A 25,247-nucleotide genomic window follows, 5' to 3' on the forward strand; every position below is an offset into this window, starting at 1 on the left:
GAAGTAAAAACACAACCTTCCTTTTCTTTTTTTGAGAAAAAGGGCATTTTCTTAAGGAACATTATTAGAACAAAAGAGCAAGTCGATGCATGTCTTTATTAATAACATAGAACAACTTTCCAAACCTTCGTTTTCAGTAGAAGTAGTTATGAGATCCACAACACTAACGATAGCACCCGTCAAAGAGGTGGGCTAACCAACATAGCATGTAAGCCCACTCTCTTCTTTAAATTAAGTGGTTTAGTTCCTTATAAATTTTATACCAAGTTAGTTGTTAAGTCTCTTGCTACATCTTCGTAAAAGCTTTATCAATTGTCGGCATAACTCAACAACAATTGAGATATAATAGATTTATTTTTTAAGTCGGCGATTCAATCCGCAATCTCCATATTTGTTTTTGTTCTTGTACTAAATCTTTTAAAATGTTAAATTAAAAAATTGATCTTTACGGTAACGAGAAAGTTTAGAATGTAGTTTTAATGATTTTCATGATAAAATCTCATAAATATACAAATATTTAAAGATGTATTTAGAAGGTTTTATCGAACTATAGCAACTATATGAACTTTCTCCAAACCAAAGCGAGACTAAATATGTAGTTTAACAAAAAAAAAAAAAAAAGATCCCTTCATATAAAGAAGATTAAATTACAAAATCGATTCATTTGGTCAGGAGAAAATTAGAATTTAGCTCGTTGTTAATTTTGAGTTTTATTAAGTTACTTTTTCTTTTTTAAAAGTAAAATCAAAATTATAACTTAACAATTAATTTGAATATTGAACTATTTTTCTACTTTTTAAAATTCAACGGATAAAAGAGGTCATTCAAACGGAAAAACGCAATTCATTCATAGTCCTAGCCTATCTTCTATTTTTGCTTAACACATCAATTCAGAGAAAGAAAGTTTATCGAAAGAAATAAGATCAACCCCACGGAGCAGAGAAAAAACCTAATAATGAAAAACCATTGATCGAACGAGAAAACTTCTATCTTTACTATACCATAAACCATGAAAAAAAAAACTTTAATTAATTAATTAAAAAAGAAAACTTTTTCACTCATTGATATTTTTAGGCTGAAAATAATTATTAGAACTTATTAAATATTGAATTTTTTTTATCATCATTATTGAAGTTAGGTCCCTTAAAAAGTATTGATTTTCAAATAGGTCCTTCTCTTCTTCTCCTCTACCATTATCATCATCATCACCATCACCACCTTCTTCTCTCTCTCTCTCTCTACTGTACACGTTCACCTCTCTCTCTCTCTCTTTCTCTCTCTCTCTGAACAAACGTATATTCTCTCTCTCTCTCTCTCTCTTCATTCTCTCTCTCATTTCTATCTATATATACAAATCCCTCTTTTCTCTCCCACTGTTTCTCTAATGGCTCTTATCCACCGCCAACTTTTCTAACTCAACCCCCCTTCCTCAAATTTCCTATTTCCTCAACTCACCGTCGGCCGGTTTGAATGGCCGTCGAATACCAATGCTGCAGCCCCAATTTCTTCATCCATATACTCATCATCGTTCTTTTGGTCCTTTTCGCCGGCTTGATGTCCGGTCTCACCCTTGGCCTCATGTCCATGAGCCTCGTCGATCTCGAAGTCCTTGCCAAGTCTGGTACCCCCAAGGACCGCATACACGCGGGTAAACTTTCCCTTTTCTTCTTCTTCTTCTTCTTCTTCTTCTTCTTCTTCTTTTTCTTTACTCTGCTTTCATTGTTTAATCGATTCGTTTCTTCATTTATTGTGTGGGGCCGTTTGTTACTACTTCTGCTTTCATTAGTTACTAATTCTTGTGTTATTCGGTATCTTTCGTTCTCCCTTTTCCTCTTTTCCATTTTTATTTGGGAATTCCCCTGTTTTTTTTTTTCATTTAATAATGGAATGAGTTGAATATGTTTTGAGGGACTATATGATTGGGAATTGGAAAATCGGAAATTGGAAACTGGAAATTGGGAATCGGGAATTGTGATAAGGATAAATATATAGGCGGTGGGGTTCATATAGTTTTTTTTTTTTTTTAATTTATTTTTTCATTTTTAAATTTTCAAATGCTTGCTTGAAGCAGAGAAAAGTTGCGGTGAGGGGTTTGATGAATTTTTTTGTTCTGTTTTGATTTTTGATTTTTGATTTGTTGCTTGGGTCAAAGGAAGGGTTAGTATGACGTCTTTTCAATGTACTTTTACTAGCTCTGAGTATTAAAGGATGTATATATCGACAAAATATAACAGTGCCAAACTGTAGCTTGTAAGTTACGTACTGCTTTGGTATATTGACGACTTTGGGAGATCTTAAACCCTAACGTGCAAGGGACTTTCCTCTTTTTGTTTCCGAAGGTCTTGTTATTGTTCTATCTGGCTAAGGATATTGAGTTTTGTTTTTTCCTTGATATTCAATGACCTTTGAAGGAGAGGTACTAAATGTTGAACGATTCGACTTTGGTTTTATTGACCTTTGAGACTTACAGTTAATATCTCTAAAATGGCATCTCCTACAAGTTACTGTGGGATTGTGTCACCATAGAAAAAGAAAGCATTGACACTGCATTGTATTAATTTATATCTCGTATGTCTTTGATGAGAAATCATAGCATACGATCTTAGAGATTGTTAGCTTCTTCCACTTATTTTGACAGTATTAAAAATTAAATTCTAGAAATGTTTCTCCAAGTATATTTTGGCGCTTGACTAGTAATTTTATTTGAAAAATGTAGTTGTTATCGGCAGATTTTTCTACCAATTTGAGCGTAGTTCAATTGACAAGACACTGGTTACCATCCTAAAAGTTGATGATTAAATTCCTCACTCTGCAATTATTGTAATAAAATACTGAAAAAGAAGAACAAACAAGAATGCTGGATTGGTTGACTTGAACTTCATAGTTGATATTTCCTAATTTTTGAAAATTTGATCTCATCTTGTTAAATTTTATTTCTTGTAGGTTAAAATGCATAACTATGTTTCTTTTTCTTTTTCTTATATAATATATATATATATATATATATATATATACTTTTGAAAACCATGCACTTGAGAACAAGAATCCGACAATTTGTGATGTTCTGTTTTGCTTTATTTCTTATTTAACAAACTACAAGGAGATAACTCCATGCTGAAGGAAAACAGTAAAGAATAACTAGGAAGATGAACAAGGATCGATTTTCAGGAGTAAATGCACATGCTTTATATGTGACATTTTCCTATACGACAAATTCTAACAGATACAAGGAAAATTTGTTAAAATGTTATATTTTGCTGTCTTAAGGTTCTGAGGAATGTGGCTTTTTACTCTTCCGTACTTCTGATGACCCCCCAACCTTTTTATAATGCTTTTCTGTTTAAACTTCAATGTGAGTTTGTGATATTGTGATTGGAACCTCTCCTTGATAATTTACTCCGTTTTGTACAGCAAAAATATTGCCAGTTGTCAAAAACCAGCATTTATTGCTTTGCACCCTACTGATATGCAATGCAGCAGCCATGGAGGTACATTTAAATAAGTGTGAAGGAGATTGACCAAATACAGTAAATTCAGGAAAAAATGCTCAATGTTTGAATTACCTGTTCGTGCAGGCTCTTCCTATTTTCCTTGATAGCTTGGTTACTGCTTGGGGTGCTATTTTAATCTCAGTGACATTGATTCTTCTATTTGGCGAGGTTAGAGCAATTATCTAGGGAACGACTTTCCTTTTTCATGTTTGGATTACTTATTCTTTTTTATTTCAATAAAAATTTGCAAGCTCTCTCAAGGATTAACCTGCATTGTACCATTGTGGATCTACAACTAATAAATGTGGACAATTAGCCAAAGTTGTCTATTCTTCACAGTTGCTACTTTTGGCTTTATTGATGCCTCAATTCACATTTTTCAGCTGGTGCCAAATTTCAGGGGTAAATTTAATTATTAAATATCTATTTACTTTTGATGTACAGATTATACCACAGTCTGTTTGCTCCCGGTATGGTTTGGCAATCGGATCAACAGTTGCTCCATTTGTCCGTGTTCTTGTTTGGATTTGCTTCCCTGTTGCATATCCAATCAGCAAGGTAGACATTGAGGACTTGGGTTACTTAAATCTACTACATTATCGTTCAAAATGGTTCCTTAATTACTTATGCAAAACGTGATTTCCAGCTACTAGACTTTCTACTGGGCCATGGACGTGTAGCTCTTTTCCGCCGAGCTGAACTAAAAACGCTTGTCAATTTGCACGGTAATGAGGTATATATGTGGGTTTAATGCCCATACAATTTGATTTTTATCTTTTTTTGTAAGATTTGACTCTACGTATGGGTGTCAGGTGTGTATGATCATATTTATTTTAAATCTTTGGTAGAGTAGCAACGTGCTTTCTTATGCAAACTTTTTTTCTTTTCTTTTCTGTTGCCTTTATTTTTATTTACTAATGCCTGATGTTATTAACCTGTTATAGGCTGGAAAGGGGGGAGAGCTGACACACGATGAAACCACTATTATTGCTGGAGCCCTTGAACTGAGTGAGAAGACAGCTGGTGATGCCATGACTCCAATATCTGAGACGTTTGCTATTGACATCAATGCGAAGCTCGATAGGTAATTTCATGTTGGAAGTTAGACAACAAATAACTCATCTTTACAATAAGCTAATCCGGTTTATAGCTTCTGAAGTACTTGTTATGATTGCCCAGGAATTTGATGAATCTTGTTCTCGAGAAAGGACATAGCAGGGTGCCAGTTTATTATGAAGAACCAACCAACATAATTGGTCTTATCCTGGTAAACTTGTTAATCATCTTTGCTCTCTTATACATCAAACAACCTCTCTATACAATGAAATCTGGTTTCTCCTGACTTTCTTAGAGGTCTCTTCTGAACAGACAATTTCTTCTACTATTATTGGTCGTCGTAGTACACTTTGTAGTTGGAACTTCTGTGGTTTGTCTTTTGTTTGTTTTTGTTTATCTTTCTGTTTCTGTTTTCCGTAATATGGAAAGGGTTATCTTAGAAAAGTATATGATTAAGGGATGTATTCCATGACCTGAATTTGAATATTAGAAGTAACAAGTACCCAATTCAGGGATCAAAAGTGAAAACATACGAATAATATTATTATTATGTATATATGGTGACGATAGTTGGTGCTTGGTTAGGGATACATTTTCTTTTCATATTTCCTTGGAACAATATCATTAACTTTCCTGTCTTCATTGGCATTTTCAAAATTTAGTTAAACAAATTTGAGATTGGTTTCAGCCTCTGCAAAAATTCTTTAGATCATTTTTACCTATTCACTTTGATGCTAAGCTGGAGGCTTTACTCCCATTTTTCTATACCAACAAGCACACTTTCCGGCAAATTTCTATCTATGTCTCACCTTATCTGTGTTCTTTGATCTCCAACTTTTCTAAATGCAACTGTCCTCCCTTGCAAAAGGTAATATCTCCTTTTGTTTAATACTTCTGGTTTTATGTATTAGGTTAAAAATTTGCTTACTATCCACCCAGATGATGAAGTTCCAGTAAAAAGTGTCACCATTCGAAGAATTCCTAGGTACGTTAGTGACAGAAATGACATTCTTGTTTCAGATTTGATGGTTCAAATTCTAGTTGTCACTCTGATGTTACATAATTCTGTTATAGGGTTCCAGAAACTATGCCGTTGTATGACATTTTGAATGAGTTCCAGAAAGGTCATAGCCACATGGCCATTGTTGTTAAACAGTGCAACAAAATGAATGGGAAATCTGATGATAAGACGGGTGACGGTATATGTACCTCTGTGTTTGTAACTAATCTGTTTGAATTTTTCAGCTTCTGTTTCTTTAATGACATTATGTTAATTGAAGTGCTTTCTCAAACTAGATTCTCAGAGAGATGTCAGAATTGATGTGGATGGTGAAAAGCCCCCACAAGAAAAAACTTTGAAGAACAAGAGGCCACTTCAGAAATGGAAAAGCTTTCCCACCACAAACAATTCATTCAGGAGTGGCTCTAGAAGCAAGAAATGGACAAAAGATATGTACTCTGATATCCTGCAGATAGATGGAAGCCCTCTTCCTAAGCTCGCCGAGGAAGAAGAAGCTGTCGGCGTCATAACGATGGAGGATGTCATTGAAGAACTTTTGCAGGTATGAACTGTTTCATTATGGATATAAAGTAAATGTTCATTAGTTGTTTCTTTTTTTAAAAGTATAGGCATGTCTTCTTCACAGGAGGAGATCTTTGATGAGACGGATCATCATTTTGAGGACTCATGATAGTGGATATTGAAGGGGAATGGTTGGTTCTTCTACTTATATAACACAGGGTAGATAATGACGAAAATATTAGTAAAATTTGTTGATGTTCTTTATAGATTTTGGAACGCGTACAAAACTCAAATGGAAGATTTTGAGGATTATAAGAAAGCAGGAAAGCATGTGTTTGTAGTAGAAAGCAGAGAATGAGTATGTTTAGATGTTAGTAGGAAGAAGAAGAAGGGGAAACTCAAATTTCAGATTGCTATGCTTACTTGCATATGTTTCTTCTTTTCTCTTCCCTTTTATTGTATAAAGGTTCCCATCATCTCCATCTGCATCTTTCCCTCTCCCTCTCCCTCTTTCTAGCCAACTTTGAATTTGTAATTTTATAGTTAGAATTTAGTTTTTATGACCGATAAAAGGTTCATCAACGGTTGGGTTTTTCGAATTTTAGTTAGTTTAAGAGACTATACATGAAGTTATATCAAAGCATAGAGACAAGTTTAACCTTTCAATCATAGGGATTAACTCCTAATTTTACCCACCAAAATTTCAATTTTTTTTGATTTATAATACATTCACATAATACAAATTTCTTTTTTTTTTTTTTATAATATGAATTGAGTTCATTACCTATTATGTTATATTTTTAAACATTTTCGTCTTTACTTAATATAGTTTTGCATTTAAAAATTTCAAAACTCAAAATTTGAATACAGTAAATACATAAAAATGTTTCTGTTTTTCAGATATATAATCTAGGCTAATTTGAAGAACACAAGACCAAAATTCAGATTGATAACTAAACAGGTCTTTTATACTTGAGGAATTGGGTTGGAAAGAAAAATAAGTACATTTTGGTTGTGTTCGGTTTTGTATATGACAAGAATCACTTTGCACTATTTAGTGCGTTTAATTATAATTGTTAAAAAAATTTGAATTATAAATATTTTAATCGATGTTAGTTGAGGTTATGGGAATACTCATTTAATATTATGGTTACTCCACAACTTGGGAGAATAACTGGACAACTTAAATATCTTAGCTCGTATGGTCGAGTTAGTTCTAATTTTGGATTAGATTGAGTTGAGTTTTTTTACGTTGGATTGGATTCGGTTATATTTTAGAAAATTATGGTTGAACTCAATCCAAATTGTCATTAAAACATATATAACTTATCTATATTACAATGTATATGGTGTTTGTATTTTGATATTTAACATTTAAGTTCTATAAAATTTTAGTTGTTTATACTTAAAATATGTCGATTTGTTGTGTACGAGAATCTTATCGAGCTTTGAAGTGAAAGAAAGAAGATGAAAATAATAATAATAATAAAATAAAGCTCAAGAGATAAACTCTACATTTAAGTTCATTTTCCTATAAGTAGCCTTTCCTCCTTCAATTCTTTGGACTTTGGGAGATACACTACTAAATACAATAAGGTTTTCTTCACAGAAATTCTCTTTTTTCATTTTTTGTGTGATTTTCATTTTTTTCTTTTCTTTTCTTTTCTTTGTTCCTTTGCTTTCACAACATAGGAGGTGTTCTGTAATATGCAGGCACTGTTGCGGGGAAGAACATTTGTCTCACTCCTTCATCCTTTATTATGGGAAAAATTATGCCCGCTGCTCCCTACAACATTCAAAGTTTAGATATAATTTAGCAAAATGCTCCTTTCAATCGATAATGTAAGTTCATATGCAGATGTAAGCAGGATTTGGATGATGATAGATGTGTGTACCGTAATCAACCGAACTCCAATCCATATACGCTTAGGTGAGGGGAATGGGATTAGCAACCGACCAACACCGTATATAGCAACAGCAAAGAAGTGACAGAACAAGCTTAATGGGCGTGGGTTAAGACCAGAGAGAAGGGCCACTGGTCCTGATGAAAACACGCCTCCTAAACTCAAATAATCGAAACAAGCTTCGCGCATTTCCTTCCTGGCTGGATCTGGTGATGCACAAAACACCTTGTATAAGGCACCTGCTAATGTGTTTATTGTAGATGCCACTGGCTGCAAGGGATGAATGAAAGCCACTGTTAGTTTAAGAAAGCTCGAGGTGAGGTGGTAGGCCAAAACTAGTACAACGAGGTGGCTCTATTAGCATGTATGTGATACCTTGCGCAAAGTGTAGAAGGATTCGAGATAGTTGCACAAGACATCAGCATCGTTTAAATTAGAAAGGGGTCGAAGAAGGTCTCGTAGCACAACGATATCAGAGAGAGCAACCGTCATTCCTCCACCTGTTAAAGGATGTCGCATGTTGAATGCATCACCCAAGAGAAGTGCTCCTGGCGTGGATTGTGGTGCTGCTGGCATACTTCTATTTGTTGTGCTTTTTATGTTTCCTTTATCGATTGCAGCAATGAAGGCAGGATACACCTCAGGCGGTAGCTGGAATATGAAATTCTCAAAATCAACATCGAGCCGAAAGGGCAGATTTTTGCACTTCTAGGTGCCAATGAAAAAAGAACATACAGAACAAAGTTCAGAAACCAATATGTTAAGGTACCTGAGGAGCTACAGCAGTTTTCAAGTAGTGTGCCATTTCACCATTAGCAACAGAAGGGACTTTTTGGCCGGGGATATCGACTAAGCAGCGTACCTCTGTGCTGCTAATCGGGTATAACAAGATAGGTGATGGATCTGCTAGCACAACATGTCCATGATTTTCAAGGGGAAGCTTGCAGTTCTCCAGGACCAAACCAACAAAGCATGAGGGAATGTCAATCTGCAGGAAGGATCATGACCAAGGTTTTCAGAGAACATCATCAGGGGCTTAAGCATCAAGTAATCCGAACTTCTATCAAATGACTGCTTGTAATATCACTTGCATATACTGATCAACGATCAGAACTTGAATACTTCTTCAATACATTCCATACGAATTACCTGAGGTTTGCAGAGCTTGCGACGCAAATTCGAAAAGCCACCATCACAAACAATTGTGAGGGGAGCATAAGCTGTCAACTCTTTGCCGTTCTTGGTTTTATATTGCACACCTTTCACAATCCCATCTTCTTCAACTATGGACGTTACAGTCCCTTGTTCCATTCTCACACTGGAAAGATATCAAAATTGAATAACAGATATAAACCAAGAATCAGTGAAATGGAAAGGAAGAAAAATGTCGAAAATCAAAGCAGTTGTTTTGTTATATGACGTTGCTCCTAAAATCAAATCCAAGAACTAACGATCATTTCAAGTAACATACAGGAGCCCATGATTTATGTAATAACAAAAACATCAGCTTTCCTAAAACACAAGTGAATTGGGAAACTTAATATTCAATTTTCTCCCTAAGCTTTTAAAACATCTAATGTTAGTCTGAACTTTCAGTTTTGTTCTTTTCTGTATTCCGTTTCTTACAAATGGATAATGTAGCTTTAGCATGGACATATAGAAATTGGCAAATGGCATGTTCATAAATCTTTGAAATGGTCAGAACAACCAAACCCAGTTTTGCTATGTTCAAAATCACTCCGAAACATGCTTCAAACCAATTCTAAATCAATGAAAAAAATGTAAAATAACATACCAGCTTAAGGGGATAAAATTAAAAAAATAATAAAAAGGGACTAAAATGAAAACTTTCTAAAATCCCAGAAACTACAACTGTCAGTTGAAAAGATCAAGAACAAAAAAACAAAACAACACCAAAACAAAAAACGGGGTATAGCAAGAAGAAAAACATGAAAGAAGAGGAGAAATTGAGTAAGTTACTTTGAAAGAGCAGCAGCCTTTTCCCTCAATCTCTGAATGAAACGGCCATTGTGAAAGCTTCTTCCAGAAACATTGGAATCAAATTTCTCCAAAGGATAAGCCAATCTGGTGTGACTGCCATTCTTGTAGAGGGCATAACCAAACACCTGCTGAGCATCGATTCCGTTCAGACTGTCTGTAGGAAATGGATTCAAAAAGCAGAAGAAGGAAGCGATTAGAAGTGTAGTTTTAGGAATAAAAGGGAAGATTGAGGAATTGGAAGAAATGAGAAATGGGAATTTGGGGGTTACCTTCAAGCCCCAACTCGATGAGCTTCAAATAGCCGCCGGGTTGAAGCAATTCTCCGACGATTCGATCTGGCTCCGTCAAGTCCCTCTCGATTACGTGCACTTTTCTTCCATCCTACATTCTCAAAGTCAAATCTCTCAGCCAGAGGTCAATCTCTAAGTCAAAACGTTTGACTCTCCGTTGTCAATAAAGAAATAAATTAATTAATCTATAGAATTCTAATCTTCTATTAATAATACACTTCCATAAATTTTACTATTTTTATAATTTTTTAAAATATTATTTTATTTATTAATAAATTTAATTACTATACTTTTAACTTTTTTCGTAATTGTATTTATTTTGCTCTATTCTATTTTTCGTATTTCCAATGGTCTAATTTTAATCTCTATCGTTCAAAAAAAATTCTTAAATTTAGTTTCTTTACTTTTGATAAACTTCAAATTAGCCCTTCAAAGTTATTTAAAAGATAGAATTCATCGAAGAATAATAGGATTATACGAATTTATTTTCATCATTTATAAACGGAATGTTAATATTGACTAATATTTTCTAAAAACAAATTAACAAAAATCAACTCTCCAGATTTATTAAAAAGTTAAAAAACTTCTAACTTTATACCATAGAAATCAAGTTATATTGGACTTTGAAATTATGTTATAATTTGATATTGAAATTGAATTTTATTAATAAAAAATGAAAAATTAAGGAAAGACTATAGAGATATGACCAAGCCAAATTAATAATTGGGGTATCAAAATATTTTCTTCCCCATTCTTCTATATTTAAATGAGAAATTAAACTATACAATTTAACTTTTTAGTTCATTCCTTATTAATTCTAATTATTTTTCATCAATAAAAAGAAATTAAAATAAATAAATAAATCATGCCAACAACTCCCTCCTCTTATAATTAATAATTAAAAACACAAGTTCTAATTATTTGAATATATCAAAGGAAAAGTCAATTTCCATAATCCTTACTTAATTAATTAATTTAATTAAACTTATCACTTACGCCAAAAATATTTTATATATATTCAAAAATTTGACAGCTACATATACTCAAAATTGAAATTAAAAAAAAAAAAAAAATCAAACACCTAAATCATATATATATATATATATATATACAAATTCTGCCGCTTCCCTTTTTTCTGTTTGAATAGCCAAAATATATACACGTAATATTTAAATAAATCATAGATTTTGGGCAAATTTGTTATTCTGCCTTAATGAATATCATATGGTATGAACTAAATTATTTCACAAAAGAAATTTAAAATTGTAAGTTGAATGTATTGGTTTTTTTTAAAAAAATTAGGTTGATGTGATGTAACATTGATGTTATGTTTCAATAGTTAGAACCCTATTTTTTTTTTTCTAACGTCACAAATTGGTTGTTAGATGGGTAGTCGATTAGTAGTGGAATTTATTTATCATTATTGGAAATTATTATTTGTTTTTTAGGCAAAGTTCTCATTACATTCTTCCAAAAAATAAATAAATAAAAAGATCATTAGATTCAAGTGGTCCTATTTTTCTTAATTTTAATTTTTTTTTTCAGGAAGAATTATATTTGTTTAATTTTAGTTTGAAATTTTTTTAATTTTAATTCTTAGAGTGTTAAAATTTTGATTAATTTTGTACTAAATTATGTTAAATAGGGAGCCTTATAAGTTAAGTATTTTAGTAAAGTAAATTGAAAGTAATTAAAATAAAAGTACTAATTTATTTAGAGACAAAATAAAAACTAAATAAATATGTTTAGAGTAAAAGTAAAATTATATGACAAGAAATTGAGGTCTTATTTCCTACAAAATAATAATTTAAACATTTAAATTTTTATTTATTTAGCATACACAATTTTAATAAATCATAAAATTAATTTAAATAAATAAATATATATATATGTTAATATATTCAAATAAATTTAATATAATAACAAAGAAATTCAAAAAATTAAAGACGAAGAGAAGGAAATGCGGGAGAGATAAACGACGGACCTTGGCGAGAGTAAAAGCAAGAGCGGCGCCGGCGACACCAGCGCCGACGACGATGACGTCAGGGTGGTCGTCATCGGAGTGGGGGGGAATCTGTAGGGCGGCGGCGGAGGGGGAATTGATAGATTTAGAATGGATGGGATTGGGAGGGGAGGAGCTGTTGATTCCATCTTTGAAAGCGAAGAAGAAAATGAGAGGAAGGATGGAAGCCAAGAGAAGGCCAAACAGAGCCGCCGATAGAAGCTCCATTTGTGTCTTGGAGATGGAGAGAGAGAGAGAGAGAGAGAGAGAGGGGGGGGGGGGGAGGGAGACGGAGATGAATTGTTTGAGAAAGGAATGTGAGAGAGAGATGAAGGATTTTTAGGTCTTTTTATAGCACAATTTTTTCCAATTCCCAATTTTTCTCTCTTTTTGTACTTTTAATTATTATTATTATTATTATTTAATTAATACACCTAATTTTTGTAGGTGAAAAGAAAGGCTATTGACTTAAATTACTTCACGTAAAGTACTTAATATTGGAAATAATTGCTTGATATAAGATAGATATTGATAGGAATAACTAGCCACTACAACAACGACACCCTCGACCTAGCTAGCATCCTACAATTTCGAACAATGGGTAGTAGAGACAATCCTAACATCGTTAAAGTTACATGTAACTACACGTGACTGTGTCACTGATATGAATCGCTCGTACATCAAATTATTAAATATAATTTAATTAATATATAATTTTGATGTAACTTTTGTATTTTTTTTCTTCAATTTTATCCTTCTCATAACATTTTGATTAATTAAATTATCGTATTAATAATTTGAGTGCATGAGTAGTTCATATTAGTTAGAGGAAAGAAAGTATAAATAGTTTGATCTAACGATCTAACATTGAAATGTAATCTCCACACTAATGCAAAGAACATCTCTTACATAGGTTAGCTCGACAAGCGAGGTCAGGCTGGAAGAAGCACGATGTATCCTGAAAGTCCAAACACACATAAAGGATTCGAAACAAGATTAAGTCAGATAGAAATTTAACATCAAACCATGACATTTTAAAATTTAAGAATCAAACAACAAAAATGGAACTTAATAGCTTCGAAGTAAAAATGAAACATATAAACATACAAACTAAACTCTATGTATGTATGTATATTTAAAAAGATATATATATTTTTTTTAATGGTTAGAATTTCATTCAATGTTGGAAAGAGGATGTGGATCTTTCTCAGTCACATGCTCATTCCTTTAAAGACTAAATTCTCAATCTTCTTTATTATTTCTTCCTATGTATATATATATATATATATTATCAATGAAGATTTCTTTTTGAAAAAATAAAAAGTAAGGGCAGAGCTTAGAAGAGAAAGGAAATTGAGTTAATTAAGTTGGTGGGGACTTAGGGTTATTAGGTTTATATGTTCATTATTATTATTCATATGAGTCAACTTATTTTAACCATCTTTAATTATTTAATATCATACTAATACTATACTATACTATATATCTTAGAAAATAGTTGAATTGGAATAAAGTTTAATAGGTTAAAAAGATAAAAATGACTTATCTTAACCAAAGTGTATATATGAATGTAAAATATAAAAGTGAATTTTAATGTAAATTAAATAATACAGATATTAAGTAACAAGATAATTGAAAAAAACGAAATAACTTAATGTAAAAAAAAAAATAGAGATACTCAGTCGCACGAATATAATGAAACCAGCTAGAGAGGTTGTTAGTTCAGTGATGTTTCTTTTCACCGTATATAAAGAATTTAACAATTACAAATAAGTATACTTATACGATAAACATATTTTTTAATGGCTCACTCATAGCTTATTAATTAATTACTATTCGGTTTTATCTTAGATTTTAACTTAATCAGGCTTTTCAGTTTGAGTTCCTTTACTTTCCATAACAAGTCTTCAGTTTAGACAACTTCTCGATTTGGTAACCATTTTTTTTTCTCTAAGTCAACACTATTTTCGCCTCCAACTTTCTTTATCTGTTATTGACCTTTTACGAATGACTTTAAAAACCAAGCTAAAATTTGGAAACAAAAATATAGCTTTAAAAAAAAATTTAAGAATTCAACTATTGTATTTAAAAAAGACGTAAATCATAGTAAGACATGGAAATAAAATAAATTTAATTTTTAAAAAATAAAAAATAAAATATTTACAGAACGAGACCTTCATATTTTGATTATTACGAAACGTAGAGAGCTCTTAGCCATCAAAGTTTTCTCTCTCTCTCTTCGTAAATAGTGTATTAATTCAATGTTATTTATGCCCAAAATATTAGATATATTTCTTTAATAAAAAAAATATAGTAAGCATCACATATATATATATTAAGAAAGTAATTAAACCACACAAGCTAAGTTAGGTTAGTGAATTTGTCCAAAAACTTACTCACATGGATAAGAATAATAAATAAAATAAATAAAGGATTATTTTCAAATTAATGTACGAAAATATTTACATATATAATTAATACAATTTATTTGTGATCGATTACTATTTGTCTCTATGATAAAAAAAAATCAACCGTTTTTTTATTTAAAATAATTTTTTATAATAATATTTTGTTGTCCACAAATATATATATACAAGTAGTGTTCAAATTTTCATATATATATATATATATGAAAATTTAGTGCAAGAATTTTCAAGAAATGGATCAATTTTAATGGTAGAGAATATTTTAATCCAAAAAATACCAAGTTTGAACAAGTAATTAATTTGGTAAACAAACAGTTCAAACAACTAAAATGTTAATATTATTCTTTATAGAATAACATTATATATAAAAAAAAAAGTAAAAAGAAGAAAAAAAAAAGAATATAGAATTAAGTTGAGTAACAATAAGGGTATTGGCTAAGTCAATTACATGCCTAAAATTTTATATAAATAAACCTTATGATAACCAAAAATGATTTTGTTGACTTTATGGGATTTGATTTGTGTTGTTTTGACCATTTTGCCCCTAGTCAACAAAACTTAATTTAAAGTTTTTCTTTGATTTGATTTTTCTATTATATATAAGATCATTGGTAAGTATTTTGAGAGTTGTTGTAGGTGGCACCCAGATTTGATGTACTTATAAGTTATATATATATAATAACAATGATGATGATGTGATGATTTATTTTAATTTATTCTCTTATATATATATATATATATATATATATATATATATATATATGTTCTTAATTATTTCTCTCAAGTTGACCACATATATATATATATATATATGGGTTGGGGTTATTCTTCAAACATATGGTTATTGTATAAATTATTTTTAATATATAGTTTTAGGTACAAACCCAATATTATATAGCTTTGTGTAGTGGTAGTGTATGAAAATTTTCCTCTTGTTTTGAATAGGAAAGAAAATATGTAATGGGTCTAGTAATTTTTCATCTTTTAAATAATTATATATATATATATATATATATATATATATATATATATATGACCTATTCGTTGTCATTTGAAATATTAATTAATTTTTATTTTTATAACACAAATGGAGTGGAAATTTGAATAATGTACCTCTTGGTTCTTAACAATACAATGGGCCGGTGGTTAAGAAAGAACGTGGAAAATTGATGAGTGATAAAAGATGGAAATGTTGTTTTTTTAGAGAATTTGAAATTATTTATTGTTGTGAGGAGGGGTTAGTTGTAAATAACTCTTGTGTTAATTAATTGAGTAATTATAATTGGTGACGATTTTATGAATAATAATTAAGTATATAATAATATTTGAAAAAATTGTAAATATAACAAAATCTATCGTCGATAGACTTGTATATATTTATACTATGTTCGATCGTTGATAGACTTTGACAAACTATTTTGCTATTAACCCTAAATTGAAAAGAAGATATGTTGCAAAGAATGGACTTAAAAAGTAAAGTATATAGATTGGTTGAATCGGGAGAAAGAGATACTAAATACATAATTAAAAATATTTCAAATTAGTTACTAAATAGTCAATAGATATATAACTCAATTAGGTTAGATACATACACTTTTATAAGAGTTCATATAAGTTGACTCTCTTCACCTTCGAATAATTGAGAACTTCTTATAACTCGTAGCATGCTGATAAGTTTTCGAATCCAATTTCATAAACATGGTCAAAATATATAATATATGTATTAAAATTATTGCTCTACTATCGTTACATATCAATACATTTAAGAAAATAGTACGTGTAATATCATGATTACTTCTCTTAAATAATAATTCTAAAACTTTGGAGTAAAAAAAAATATAATGTATATATAACAAATAAAACTTAGATTTAAAGTTATTTAAGTAAAAATAGAATAATTAAATTAAATTTGACTATCTTAGATGGCTAGAATTTAATTAATCATTTGCATGTGAAGAGTGTGGAGAGGAAAATAGTTTAATAATGTCTTTAAATTTTCTTTTTTTAAAAAAATACATAAAATTAAAGATTTGTATGAGAGAGAGATCAACTTCAATAACATGTGATGGCCATTTTCATTTTATATTCTAAATTGTTAATTTTAAGTTCTATAGCAAAATCATGGCATTTAGACGTATTTCTTTCATGTTCGTCTTTTTATTTCATTAAAATTTTAGATTCTATTAATGATATAAACGTTTATTAGTATCTATAAATATCATTGATATACATTAATAGAAGTTCAATGTCACTTATAGACACTAATAGAAGTCGATTAATGTTTACTAGTGTCTATATATCATAGATAGAATCTAAAATTTTGTTATGTTTTGTGAATACTTTAGTTTGTTTTGTTATTTCACAGCAATTTTAATTTAGTGTAGATACTTTAAATCAATTTATAATTATCTTGGTCTTATTAATCGTAAAAATTATTGTTAGCATTTAGTTTGGAGGGAAATTTTCTCAAATAAGAATATCAATAAACCAATAAGGAATGATTAGAAATCGTATTATGAGTGAGTAATTCAGGTAATACTTGAAAAGAAATAAGGTTGGATCTGCCTTGGTTGAATGAGACTATTTGTAAACCAATCATCTAGTACATGCTTATGGTCGCGTGTGACAACAAGTGTCAGGAACGTTTCCGCAGATCCAGGTTGTAAGGTGTCAGTTCGATCTCACAATTTCTTGACCCGTGTATATATTTATCAGCTCAGTTAGTCAACTCAAACCCTTAAGGCATTAACATTTCTTTTCTGGACTCGCACTCGATCTCCCCTACCTTTGGACTTTGGATTGTTTGTAGATTTTGGTCCTTACCTTGGACAACCTCAATCAAAGTAAACTTTTAAAAGATTAACTACTGACATTACATCACTAATTGTTTATTAGGAACATTTTCTATGTTAGACCATAAGTATAGACCATAATTATTATTAATGAAACAAATACATTTGCTTGACTTGACCATATCTCTAGACTATAGATGGTGGCATTAAACTCATTATAGTATTCAAGAGGCTCCAAGGTTAAAACAATTGATCATCATTATTAATCTTTGGCCTATGTAATAATCTTGACTTTCATTGCCTTTTGAATTATTGAATAAACATTATAGAGGATTTTATTATAATTAGAAAAGTGGGAAGAAAAAAAAGACTTCAACTTTGGCAAAATTATAAAATTATCCTTCAATCTTTATCATTTTTAGAAATTATAACGTTATCCTTATTTATCATAAAAAATTCTTAAAGCTTAGAAATGATAAAATCAATATCAAACAAGTAATCTGGAAAAAAAACAATGAATATATACGATTAGAGAAAACATGCACAATGAAAAACACATTTTACTTCTATATAACAATTAACACATTAAATTTATTTGAAATAAGATGAAAACATTGTTCGCATGCAAAATAAAAAATACACTAATGTGATGTCGACACACACATTCCAATGCTGAAGTCAAAGACCATAAACAATGGAAGGATTAGAATGAATCACATAAGATTTAGAGAAAACATACCTTCTAAGATCGAAGATATAGCAATACTTCCAATAGTATTGTTTGAACTAGGTCGTTTCCTTTTTTATTTAGGAATCAAGTGAATAGGTATTGTCAAACCAGCCATATTATTATGGGCCTAGCTACTAAATCGAGAACATGCTTAATCTCAACATGGATGAGGTCGAGAGGTCAATGTCAGACAAGACGAGCTCAAGAAGGCGTAAGACTCGATTCTCTTCTTTCTTTGGCCTAGTATTTTCAAATCTATCTTGTTTTTAGGTTATATTTATTCATTATATGACCTATAGCACACATACATACATAAATGCATACAAACATAGACTCTCTAATTAATTGGTAAACTAATTTTATATATTTATTTTGAGAAAGAAATTATTTAATTAGACATAGAGAGCATATTATATTTGATAAATGACACTCACGTTGAACACCATCAAAACGCGTAATTATTTCATTAATAAAATTGCAACTAAGTTATATATAATATATATATATATATATATATATATATATTATTAACTAAAAAATATATTTTTCTTTTTTTAAAGCAAGAAAAAATTATCGTAAATAACAAATTAGTAAAACTATTTATAAAATATAATAATATTTTAGATTTTATCAATGATAAATAATTTACTAGCTCGATAGAATGTAAAATTTTATTATATTTTGTTAATATTTTGGGTCGCTTTGTTATTTTTGAAAGTGTCTCATTATTATTTATATTATATTTATCTAAATGACTATTTTTCATGAGGGTTTTATGATATAATAAACACATCTCTTTCGACACATTGACATAAATTTAATTTCAAACGTGTAGGTTTAAACTTTACATTTTATGATATTCATTTTTTCCAAATTCACCTATTTTTCCTTTTTTAAAAAAAAATTCATTTGTTGTTAAATTAGCTTATGGAAATGTTGTTTATAGTTTATTGCTATAACAGTACCCATATTAAAAAAAAGAAAAAACAATCCACATTTTTCTCGTGTATTTTTTTTAATTAAATGCAATTTTATATATATTTTGTGATTTTAAAATTATTTACACCATGTTGATTAGAATTTTAAAAATATTATTATACTATTTCAATAATACTTTGACTTTATGAGTATTTTAATTAGGTAGTTGGATGAGAGAAAAAAAAAAGAAAGAAAAGAAAAAGACTATTTATATTTTCCTAATAAAAAATAAATTAAAAGGCAATAAATATCTTACCATAAATATTACTAAGTGTAAAGCAATAATCTTTTTTCATTTATTTATAATTAAATTAGCTTAGACATTTGAAAAAAAAAAAAAAAGAGAACAACAAATATCATTTTAATTTTAATTTGATATTTCAGAAAGCTATATTATTTCTTGTTTGAAGGGCTACCACTCAAATTCTTTGATTCATTCACTATGCCAAATTTGATTTGGTAGTTTGGTTTAATTATAAAGTCACAATCACTAATAAATACATGACAAGACAACGATAATTGAAAGTACATTTATCACAAGGAAGACTTGCTTTTGAGTTATTGAATTCGATGGTTCTGGAAAAAGTATGTGGAGTGATAAAGTCGAATATCTGACTTTTAGATTTATATAACAGAAATACTATATTAGTTATTTTAATACGAACTTTATGCATGTGGGGTTAATTTTCAACTTGAAAGTTTATAATATGTATGTTTTAATGTTTTCTTCTTTTAAAGAAATTATTTTATCGTGTTATTTACATACCAATACAATTGAGTTTAGACCTAAGTCGATATCGTTTTAAATATAATCAAATGATTGAAGTGAGAGACAACGTTATATTTCAAATATGGACAATACTTGAAGGATGATACGATTTTGTTTTCAACTTTGCGTTGTGTGTATATGTGTTTGTGTGTGTATATATATTAACAAGAAATAAAAAATAGATAGCAAACATGTTTCTATTTCATTTTCTTTTCTTTGAAACACCGATTATAAACCTTAAGAACTGAGAAACACCAAACATTATCAAGCATTGACAACCTAACGTAAATGGGTGTGAAAGAGATTCAAATTTACCACTCTAATAATCGACTTAACAAAAAAGAAGGGAAAAGAAAATTAACATCAAATTAAACTCTATTACAAACTACTAAGCTAAACTTTTTCACAGTGGTTGTACGCATTAAAGACTCTTAATTAGTCGACAAAGTTGTTGGTGGATATTGCTATTAAATTCTCTCTCCATTATTGTTATTATTATTTAGGAGAAAATATTTTAGGTTCAATTCCTAAATTTTAAGCCCAATTTCATTTAGTCCATCGATTTTAAAATTTTATAGTTTTACCTCTAATAACTTTGTAGATCCTTAAAACTTTACGAAGCTTTTATTACAAGTCCTCTAAAATCTCTATGGGTTATAGTTTCGCGAGTTCGTCCTAAGCTCTCTAAGCTCCTTTGAACTCTATTTGAGGCTATAGACTCCTCTATGAGTTTTCTCTTAGACTTACCTTTTAAATTCTCATAGGCTTTCTTTAATCCTTCTTTAAGCTTCCACAGAGTTCTTCTCTCTACGCTCATATATTCTTGAGCTTTACTTACCATAGGCTCTCCTGAGCCGAGCTACCTCTTAAGAAGCCTAAATCTACTCATAACAATTGTAGCTGTACATCCTAATTCCTTCTAGTTTTCGATTGTGTCGACCCTTAATTTAAGAACGAATATGTTCGAAGAAATGCTCAAAGAAAAAGGTTGTGTTTTGAAGCAATGATTTGTGTGAGTTGATAACAAAACAAAAAGAAAAAGTATGAAAAGCTTGAAAGTTACAACTAGCGGTTAAGAAATAATGGCCAGCCCTAAACAAACATTTCGAGGGCCCTAAAGGAGATTTTGGGCCGAATTTTGAAATCGGCTTTTTTTTTGGTCGGATTGGTTCGGGTCCACAGGATTCGGACCAAAAAGAAATTCAAAATGCCGAAAATACCCTTCACTTCCACCAGCCTGTCCCCTTTCTCCAACGGCTACTTCCATAAACGCGCCGATTTAAAATTTCTCCTCGGTTACCTCGCCATCTCCACATCTTCATTTCCGATCGTTACTCCACTTTTGCAAACCCTTTCTCTCTCTCTCTCTCTCTCTCTCTCTCTCTTCCCACTGATTCCACCATGGACGAGAATACTCAAGCTGTCAACTCCACCAGTGACGATTCCGGTGAAGATTTCTACGAGTTGATCGAAGCGCCTAAGTTCGTCGACTTCACCGTTTCTGATCCCTACGTTCCCGATGATCGCTACTGGTTCTGCTCCCGAGTCGGTATGGGTTCTTCTCATTTTTCTCTTTGACTGTTTCTTAGGGTTTTAAGCCCTTTTTCTTTGTCCTCTTGGAGTGGAATTATCTGATAGTTCTCTTTTACTACATTACGTTACTGTTCTCTGTTTTTTTTTTCTTTTTTTTTTTTTTTGCTGCTTAAGGAGGTGAAGAAGAAGAGTAGGAGTAGAGAACTCTGTTTTGGATTTACTGAGAGTTGTGATGGTTGAATTTTGTTGAATTGTTTTGAATTAGTGTAGCTGAGAGATGAAGTTCTTTAAGTTATCTTGGCTTGTTCTTCACTCTGATAACTTTTTTTTTATTTGAAATCCATTTCGTTGAGTTAAGAGTCCATAATTTATGTTTTGACTTCAATGCCGCAAATTGAAAATTGCATTGCTTTATTTCCTTACAAGAACGGAGGGTTTCCCCCTTCCTTGTGCACTCTAGAATTTCAAGTTTATTAAAATTGTAGGGTGTGAAGAGGTACATCCAGAAGAAATGGACTCTGATGTCGTTTACAAAAACTTTGTAATGCGGGTATGTGATGGATTAAGTTTCTCTGCAAACTTGTTGTCTACTTTTCTGTTTCATTTTCACGTAAGGAAGTGTTGAATCAAACAGGTAATGGCGGCGAGAAGTCCGAATGTACGGCTCCAGAGAGTTAGAAGGTCCGGATCCAGAATTTTTCTTCTTCTTCATACATTTTTTCCATTTTTTTCTTTTTTTGCACATGAATGATAAGTTATAGCATCGTTTTGTAACTATTAGGAACCTGAAATGCCCACTCACAGCTCCTCCGAAGTCTTCCAAGTCTAGAGTGGCAAGGCTAGCTCTGATTTCTTCCATTTCCAAAAGGATAGGGGATTCAAGAGTTAAATCTAGATTGCCTACTGCCAATCCTGCTACAACTGCGAACGTAAAGCCAAAGCAAGCTCATGCCAAGGCAATGACCACTCCAAGGAACAGGAAGCTTAACTCCAATACCAATTCTTTTCTGAGTGTTAAAAATTCTAAGACAACATCAGCTGAAGAGCCAAAGACTACCAAGGTAGCTAAGGCTTTGTTCTTTCAGTCTCCAAAAAAAGATACAAAAAAGAGAACTTCAACAGAAATGAATACCCCTGTGAAAACTATATGTGCAGCAATGAAGAAACTCGAAATTACCAGTGCAAATAAGAATGTATTAGGGCATGAGAAAAATGTATTAGGGGATGGAGAGTCATTGCCCCAGGATGTTCCGAGGAAAAAGTTAAGAGGACGTGAGGTGAAGAGCCGAGTTTTTGATTCATTACGAACTCAAGGTTGCAAACGCCAGGATGCCAAATCTGCAAGAGTTTTGAAGAGGAGAAGCAAAGAAAGGAAGATAAAGCCGCCTCTTGCCCAGCAAGTTGCCCCAGAAAATGTTGATGAGGATGCCAGTGATATGGATATTGATGTAAAATCAAGGCAAGTTTCAATGCAAGGGTGCTCTTTGTCAGTTTCTTCTAAGAGTAAAGAAGGAAATCCAGATGGACTTTCAAGACCTGAAGATTCAGATAATTTATCCAAAGATTCTGATAGAACTTCCATTTCAAATTATGAAGAGAGAATTTCGGCAAAAAGTGGTCTCAAGGTTGTCCAATGTAAAGTAGAGGACAAGAAGAACCAATTATACTATCATGAAGAGAAAGTCAAACCAGGTGTGTTAGACATGAATATTTTAGAAGTTCTGGTGAGTGATGATAAAGAAAATGTAGCTGAAATTAGTGATGGTAATCGAGATGAAATGGTTTTACAAATTGTGGAGCCTCTGAACAATAATTCTGATGATGATACTAAAGTATCAAATCCAGATGAGAAAAATCCAGAAGCAATTGATTTCAACACAGTTCTGTGTGAAGTGGAGCCTGAGAAGAATAAAAAATGCAACCGTGAAGGGAGAATGAAATCAGGGGAAGTACAAAAGAATATCTCAAAACTCGAGAGTGATGATAAAGAAAATGTTGTGGGTGCAAGTAAGGAAAATGCAGTACCCTCTGATGATGATATAGAGCATGAGAGTGAAACCACCACAGATGAAAATGTTGCACCTAATGACAACAGGTAATGAACTGATCAAAAATCGTGTACAAGTTGAATCTGTTGTTCTGATTATTAATTCATTGAAGGGAAACTCTTGCAGGGAAGACAACTCTTACGACCAGTCTGCAACAGTGGCATTTGGCAAGCTTGTGAGATCTAATGCGGCAAAGGTTCTTTTGAGAATGCTACTGCATCTATGACTTCTTTGGTTCTTTTTACTATGATATTTTTACTCTGCCCTTCTCGGTTTTTGCTTGTTATGATGATAGATAAAAATGATGCAGGTCAAAGAAGTATTAAAGAAGACTGTGAAGGAGACATCTACTCCTGCTACAGTTGGTTCTCATGGGCTGAAACCCAGCAGACCAAAGTCCACGAATCCCAAGCCATTCAGACTAAGAACTGATGTATGTGGACTGGTCCCTCTCATTTACCACCAAGCTTATTATTATTTTATCTCATCTCTTCAAATTGCTAATCTGATATCGTTGGGGTGGCGCTTTAGGAAAGAGGTGTACTTAGGGAAGCAAACTTGGGGAAAAAGCTTCATTGTCCTTTGAAAGACATCACTGCATCTCGAAGGCATCATGGGGACAAGTTGCAAAGAAAAAATCAATGCACGAATCAAGTGAGTTTTCTTCAATAATTTTTTTTACCCCTCTCCCCCTCCGTGGATAGATAAAATATAATTCTTTTTTCGTTTTGCTAGAATTCTGAATGTGAAAATCGTGTTGAGGAAGAACATGAACAAAGGAGGTTAGAGAACAAATTCCCAGACGATCCACAAGTAAGTTGATATTATATTCAAAAGAAAATTAATTTAGTTGTTTTTATCTAAGATCTGCCAATATGCAGTTGATTAACATCGTGATGTTTACAGGGCGGAACAATACTAGATTATTCCTCAAGCAACAAAAAAGGAGATTCTGAACACAAGTTATGTACAATGGACTCACAAAATTGTTTTGCTTTAAAACACCAGAAACCAAGACATTGTCGTCAATTTGAACCCGGCAATAAGAGAGCAACCAAGACAACAGATGACAATTTGAAAAAGACCAACTTACAAAAGATACAGCAAAGAGTTAGGAAGCCTAGAAGGTAACTAAAATTTGAAATATTTCGAACCTTTAATTACTAGCATCTGATGTTCTGACACAAGTAACTATTCTTGAAGGGATTTGTCACCCATAGAAGAAATAACTTCTCTGGTACCTAGCCAACACAAGGCAAGGAAAGAAACCTCTTTGAAGATATCGAGTCACAAAGAAGCTAGAAAACCATCAGAGGCATTATCTCGAAAAAGGAGGCCTGCTGCAACTATTCCTAAGGAGCCAAATCTTCATGGAAATCATCTACCAAGGAGAGCTGCTCAAGAAAATTGGCTAAGGTGATCCTGATCCTCACCAGAGTTATTCGTTCAATGCTGAATTCTTTTTGGTTTGTTCAATTAAATCATTGAATTGTATTTTACAACTTACATTTCTAAGCCAGGAGTGTGAAAATTGTATGAATTTGAAGCATAGCAAGCCAGTTGTGTATCTTATCCATTTTTAAATATATTATAATCAATCAATTCTTGTGCATAATATGAATTTCTGAGTTCTTATATTTTGTTCTATGACCTTATTTGATCCGGATCTGTTCTATATATTGTACAACTGTGTTCTTGAGTTTAC

General features: G+C 31.4%; 3 protein-coding genes across 4 annotated transcripts; 2 read left to right on the forward strand and 1 right to left on the reverse strand.

Annotated features, from left to right (window-relative positions):
• Positions 1-1,197: 1,197 nt before the first annotated feature.
• Positions 1,198-6,551, forward strand: LOC103495339 (DUF21 domain-containing protein At2g14520-like). 2 transcript variants are annotated; one of them, XM_017046241.2, is made up of 12 exons: positions 1,206-1,648; positions 3,412-3,488; positions 3,576-3,659; positions 3,936-4,049; positions 4,138-4,224; positions 4,436-4,575; positions 4,671-4,758; positions 5,459-5,532; positions 5,622-5,746; positions 5,844-6,109; positions 6,194-6,260; positions 6,337-6,551. In XM_017046241.2, the coding sequence occupies exons 1-11, from the start codon at positions 1,471-1,473 to the stop codon at positions 6,236-6,238; spliced, it is 1,278 nt and encodes a 425-aa protein (XP_016901730.1). In that variant the 5' UTR covers positions 1,206-1,470; the 3' UTR covers positions 6,239-6,260; positions 6,337-6,551. The 2 variants fall into 2 exon arrangements, with proteins under 2 accessions (XP_008455074.1, XP_016901730.1); XM_008456852.3 differs by having other exon boundaries at positions 1,198-1,648; positions 6,194-6,551.
• A 990-nt stretch (positions 6,552-7,541) lies between these two features.
• LOC103495674 (squalene monooxygenase SE2-like) lies at positions 7,542-12,585 on the reverse strand. Its single transcript, XM_051083688.1, has 8 exons — positions 12,249-12,585; positions 10,244-10,355; positions 9,954-10,128; positions 9,123-9,291; positions 8,743-8,961; positions 8,349-8,624; positions 7,965-8,243; positions 7,542-7,855 (listed from the first exon to the last, which is right to left on the reverse strand). The coding sequence occupies exons 1-8, from the start codon at positions 12,492-12,494 to the stop codon at positions 7,751-7,753; spliced, it is 1,581 nt and encodes a 526-aa protein (XP_050939645.1). The 5' UTR covers positions 12,495-12,585; the 3' UTR covers positions 7,542-7,750.
• An 8,601-nt stretch (positions 12,586-21,186) lies between these two features.
• Positions 21,187-25,157, forward strand: LOC103495340 (uncharacterized). Its single transcript, XM_008456854.3, has 10 exons — positions 21,187-21,510; positions 21,980-22,044; positions 22,129-22,175; positions 22,276-23,589; positions 23,669-23,738; positions 23,853-23,975; positions 24,074-24,196; positions 24,278-24,355; positions 24,449-24,669; positions 24,746-25,157. The coding sequence occupies exons 1-10, from the start codon at positions 21,363-21,365 to the stop codon at positions 24,960-24,962; spliced, it is 2,406 nt and encodes an 801-aa protein (XP_008455076.2). The 5' UTR covers positions 21,187-21,362; the 3' UTR covers positions 24,963-25,157.
• The last annotated feature ends 90 nt before the right edge of the window (positions 25,158-25,247 follow it).

This window comes from Cucumis melo, chromosome 1 (assembly GCF_025177605.1).
Source record: "Cucumis melo cultivar AY chromosome 1, USDA_Cmelo_AY_1.0, whole genome shotgun sequence".
Taxonomy (NCBI): Eukaryota; Viridiplantae; Streptophyta; class Magnoliopsida; order Cucurbitales; family Cucurbitaceae; genus Cucumis; species Cucumis melo.